Consider the following 6,000-nt stretch of genomic DNA (forward strand, 5'->3'; position numbering starts at 1 on the left):
TAATTGCATAATATAAATTTATCATTTCCGTGTTGTTTTCCCCTTTTTAGGTATGTCAGCATCACAGTTTGAGGATAACAGTATTTCTAAACTAATGGCCGGTGCGATGCTGATGGATGCTGGGTGTGATCTCCCATTCTGGCCCTCTGAAAGTTTTCCGGGATCGTCACAATCCTCGCAAATTGTCAAAATGGAGAAGGAGGGATTTGCACCCAACAACATCGATTGCTGGTCCTTGCCCGGGCAACAGCCGCCCGTTGACTTTCACCAGAGTGGAGGCTTTCAACACATTACCCAGAATAATGGCTTTAACCCAATCTCGAATGGCAGCATTAACGGAAACAACGCCTTTGGGCAGAATTTTGGGAGTAGTCATTTCAAGCCCCCACAAGACCAGTTCCGCAAAAGATATGGGAATTATTCCAACGAACAATACCCGGACTCCAACATAGCCCTGAAGGCCGAGACTGACGAAGGCAAGTGGAACAATTGTACGATGAACACACATACGGATTTATTCGAACCGACACGAAGTGGTAACGGCAAGAATGTTTCTCTTAAAGAGGGCCCTTATTCACCATTGTCTTTCAAACTGCGAGATCGGACTTCCCAGAAGTTAAGTCCGAATATGGATTCCGAGCGGAAGTTATTTGACATGGTGGAGTCCGATAGCGACTCAAAAACGAGCGACAGTCAACCAACAACACACCCTGATTGGACTGGGGATAGTCCGTCACCAGACATCAACGTGGATCAGATGATCAACAGCGGAGTTACTGTGGCTGGTTACAAACCCAGAAAACTTATCTGCAAGAGGAAAAAGTCTACGGTGCCCTCCGACCTGAAGGACCCAGGTTACTGGGAAAAAAGGAAGAAAAACAATGATTCGGCCCGAAGGTCGCGAGAAGCAAAGAAGGAGAAGGAGAGGAATTTCTATAAGCGTGCTCTGGAACTAGAGTATGAAAATCATTACTTAAAGGAAAGAGTTGCATTTTTAGAGAGAAAGCTAGAGTCGGTCATGAAACAAAATTCCAGTTATCCCGGCCCAGAAAACCAAACGGCACCCCCACCGCCACTCACCATGTAACAGGCATCAATTGTTTTTATTTAGTTTCGAATTATTCTTCTCTTTGACAGTATTGTAGTTGTCGGAATATTTTTTGACTTGTGCAAGTCTTCATTGTTCTTTTCCCCTTTTTTTCTCTCGAAATTTACCAAAAAGTAAGAGATAGATACGCACTTGATTTCATTTATGAAAATTAGTATTTCGTTGTACAAGTTTATGTATTGTACAGAAAAGTTTAAAATCTATAGAATACCAAAGAACTAGTTAATAAGCGAGTCCATTGTTGTATCCACATTGTTAGAGTTGTCGTGTCTTCTTGATATATTTGGTGTATGGTGTTTTTGTTTTAAAAGTGCTGATCTTCTCATAGAAACTTTCCTTCCCTTTTGTTTTTTTAACAGCACGGTGGTGTTGATGTGTTCGGAGATTTGCTACAGTTTGCAACTTTCATTTTCACAAATGAAACATTTTCTTTCAAATATGTTCACTTGTAACCTAAAACGCATAATAGGAAAAGGTCAGCATTTGCGCAGTGTCTATTGTGGTATGCAGACTCCAGTAGTCCTTTTTAAAGTATAAATTACGGTATGGTTTATTTTATTTGTGCCTTTGATGATTCAGCATCTAAATCTGACTCTTACTCGTTTGATCTTGCTTGTACTTACACTTCTGATACAGAAGAGTTCTGGTCAAAGTACCTTAAATAATGTGTTCTACACCAGTATTTATGTTGGTCCTGGTATGTGATGTCACGCTTTTTTTGAGTGTTCATGCTAAGAACCGGTGATGTTTGGGACAATCTGGTCAGCTTTTTCAGTACATTTTTGTCCTGTGGTTTTTTTTTCCGTTGGCTCCAAGAGCAATTATTGTCTCTCAACATGTCGGGGGGTTTTTGATTACTAACTGCATACATAATCTGTAAATATGCTCACTTTTAGAAACAGGAGTTTGTAACATGTGGGGACTGTTGGAAGGCATAGAAACCTGACTGTGTGTTACAGCACCTATTTTATTTTAGCTGTGTAAAATCGCTTACCTTACTTTTTGTAGACAATAGTTGGAAAATCATCTAACTTTCGTGCATGTTTTGGAAATGGTGTGTGTAGCCCTTTATCCGATTCAGTACACAGATGGTTGTTATCAATGACTTTTGTGTTTTACTTTTTGTGTATATCTTTGTCGAGGTAGTGATTATGCGAATATCTGTGGCGTCTAACGCCTAAAATCCAAAAAACTTTTGATATAGTGAATTGTTAGACATATATATAGAATAACCCTTATCTAATGTTTATAGTTGTTGCTATATATGATATGTATTGGTGAGACCAGTGTATGTTATATTATTTTTTCCCCATTATTTTCTTTTTTGTCGTGCTTGCATTGCATGTATCGTTAAAAAAAACAAGTGTTTGTATCAAACCTAAATTTCTACTTTAATGACACCAACATATGACGAGTGCCATCAAAGTACTACTATTCATGGGGTATGATATTGCACCTTCATCTAGAGGGCTAGCAGCAATAGGTTGGGTGGTTTTTGGTGTCATTAGAGCAGATTCGTTGATTTAATTCCGTATTCATTCGGTATCAAATATCAGAGTATGGAATAAGGCCCGTGCACAGACGTTGAACTCTGACCTTATAAAAACCACGAAGATCCTGCTCGTTTTATGTATATATGTTCGTCTTAATCCTAGATGCTTAAAGCATTGATTTATTCTGCTGTAGCAGCTCTTCATCCAAAAAGTCAGTATTTACTGCCAATATTCATGTCATTTTTTTCCTTTTAAGCATAATATTGTGTGATAACTTATAAAGTGTACGACACTGTGTTTGTTTTGTAAGGACTTTGCAATTTTGTGAATATGCAACGATAGTTACTGACTTGATTTTTTTTTTTTAAAATCTGTACAATTATGTTAAGCTTTCAATCCTTAAAACACATTCCTTGATTAATCATAAGAGATTAATGTTTCGTTTTCTATTTTAACAGAATATTATCTATGTTATTAAAGTCTAAAAGAGGTAAATACGTATTCAAAAGTATATATTAATAACGTAGGTAAGTCCCCCCTAAAAGTCCTCTATTTAAAGGTGAAGATAAATATAATGTAGCACTGTCTTTATTTAAAAAAAAAAGAAACCGTATTTTTTAACTTTCCAGATTGTACTAAGCTTACATGTAAGTTGGTTCATCTAATAAATTCCTTTTCAGATTATACAATGATTCATGACGGAAGTTATTTCGTATTTTACAGAAATTTCAATTAAAACAAAAATGTGGCTAAATTCCTTTGTCATAATCGCAGAATAGAGCACATGGTACAATGTAACTATATCTTGCAATATACTAGGCTAGATTATCTGTTAATCTGAACAAAAATCGACATCTCCAATACACGTTCCATGACTTCAAAAGTGACATCCCCCCCCCCCCTAACCATTGCCTAAAATTCTCTTTACTTCACAAAATACAAACATTTTCCTCTTCCTCGATTAAGTCCAGTGCTCATTACTTAAATTTAGAAGGAAAAAATGAAATTGCCATTGGATGCTTTAGAATTTCGTTTTTGTTTTTTTTTCTTCAGAGGATTGAAATTAAAGCTGTTGCCTATAGTGTTATGTGTGTAGTGTCTCAACCGGAAATAGGTGCTATATGTTTGGTAACATTAAAATTGCAATGTTTATTGGGTGTTGTGAATGTAATATTCGAATTATTGGGGGGTGGGGAGTACAATCTACTGATTATGCACTGCAATATATGAACATGATATGAGCTGTTCCATCATATGCATTTCGCAGTCATACAAGAACATTTGCTGTGTATTTCAAAAATGTTTATATTTATATGGATGTAATGCATTGATAGAATATTAAGAAACTCGGACAAACAAAGTATATCCCTAAGCATTTCAAAGGAGGCAAGAAAATATATCCTTTCCTTTCAAACAGGAAGCTTTATCAAAAGATATCCTGGCAATTAAAAGAACAAAATGTCAATGTTAAGGTTTTCAGTATAGTAATAATATAAATCCCAGCCTAGTTGTGTTAATAGTCTCAGTATATTCATTTTTAATTCTTCAAGTATAACTTATCAATATTTAAACTTTTCGGTCAAAGGTCCATCTAATATTTCACAATTTGAATTATATTCCATGATTTTTTATAGAATACAAAATAATACAGCCACTGTACATCTTCAATCAGATGTCGCCCGCATCTTGTCTAATATTACAGTAGTACTACATCACACTTTGAGATGCTCGATGTAACATTTTTAAGGCCTTTTGATAATTATTTATGCCGTCGCAACACTTTTTATTAATTTTAAGAAATTCATCTATTTTGACGATTTTCATATTTTGCAAATGTAAAATATCGAAGTTTAATTGAATTTTTTTAAAACACAATTTTCCATACACAATCCCCACCCCCACCCCCGGTTGCTAATTTGTCAAAATTTTCCTCCTCTGCGTGGGAACTTTGAAATCTTCGACGCTTCTTTTGGAATTCCGTTTTCCTGATAGATTCTGATTAAAACGAGGGGTAAAGGAAACGGAAATATACAATCGAAATTCGTGACTTGTATTATAACCCCTTAATGATAACTAAAACAACACAGATATGCTCCAAGATTAAAAAAAAAATCCACATATTGTACGAGTTTCGAGTACGGTGAAAAGTCATTCGTTTCAATTGGATTTTGATTTGGGATAGATCTTCTGACCGATATTCAAAATGTTTTAAACGAAACCCATTGAAAAAAGAAAATCCTGTTATTTTGGAAATTCCCAGCAATTCGGTCCGTTTAAATCTACTACACACGTGGAAATAAAACTAATTTGTTCTCGTTATAGAATAATTTGATCCTTAACACTACACAAATCTCATCTTTAAATGCATCGGTTGACCTGCCTCTGGTTTCTATTACAGCTGTTAATAGGCCACGTGCAGAGAACGGACACTTTTCCGCTTTTTATTATTATTATTATTTTTTTTTTTTGGTCTCCCCTGATTGTGTACATTGTCATGATATCGGCCGAGGTAACGGACTGTTTGCTTGCTTCATTTATCATATGCACATAACACAGAATTTGTCCAGTCAAATTGAGGACCTTTATTTTGCAATATTTTTATTGTTTTCTGCTCTCTTTCATTTGATGCCACATGAATTTCATTTTAAAGATATTCAAGGAGAATTTTGACAATATTGTTTTAGTGATGATTCAAAACGTTTGGCATGTGTGGAAATATGAATGTATTTCAATTCGTTTATTCAATGTAAGTTTCTGTCTTTTCAGTTAGATAATCAATTTCACGAACAACGAATCTTGAAACTAGACTTTTCCAGGAATCTGCACTGCTTAAAATCCCCCAAATGCTCAATCATTCTCTGTTACATATACGAAAACTTGGTTTTTTCCATATTTAATGAAAAGTTGCGAAATTCTTCTTAGTTTATCCGTACATTAGTATCTGTATTATCTTTCTATATTGTGCTTTCAGTATATTGTGTCGCTTTGTTTCATGGAATTTAGAGATCTTAATTAGATATAAAATATCGTTATCATGCGTATGATCTCTGATTTTTTCCAATTTGAGAATAAATGTTAAAGAAACATTGTTGTTCTTGTTCTGTGATGAGTATAGAAAGTTACATGTATTGTCTGAGTAGTATTTTACGCATCTTCTTTTGAATAAAAGTCTCAGTGTTTGAATATAGCGACGTATCCACGTTGGGAACTCCAAACCTCTTACTGAGTACATTTAACAATGGAGAAAACAAATTGCTATACAGAGTAAAATTATTGTGGATTATCGACTTGAACAAAACGCATAGCGGATTTATGTTGATGGTCCGTTGGTTTTTACTAGTTGAACCATATTCTACTGCATAACTGTATTCTACGGTGTTATTTTACGTCCATGCAGTT

General features: G+C 35.1%; 1 protein-coding gene across 1 annotated transcript in view; it reads left to right on the forward strand.

The window, feature by feature from the left end:
- The window catches only part of LOC125652236 (uncharacterized), a 35,652-nt gene extending 29,965 nt beyond the window's left edge, over positions 1 to 5,687 (forward strand). Inside the window, exon 3 of the mRNA XM_048881276.2 lies at positions 51 to 5,687. Within this exon, the coding sequence (XP_048737233.1) occupies positions 51 to 1,087 (1,037 nt within the window). The 3' untranslated portion in view covers positions 1,088 to 5,687. The remainder of the gene's footprint in view (positions 1 to 50) is intronic.
- Positions 5,688 to 6,000: the final 313 nt, after the last annotated feature.

This window comes from Ostrea edulis, chromosome 5 (assembly GCF_947568905.1).
Source record: "Ostrea edulis chromosome 5, xbOstEdul1.1, whole genome shotgun sequence".
Classification (NCBI taxonomy): domain Eukaryota; kingdom Metazoa; phylum Mollusca; class Bivalvia; order Ostreida; family Ostreidae; genus Ostrea; species Ostrea edulis.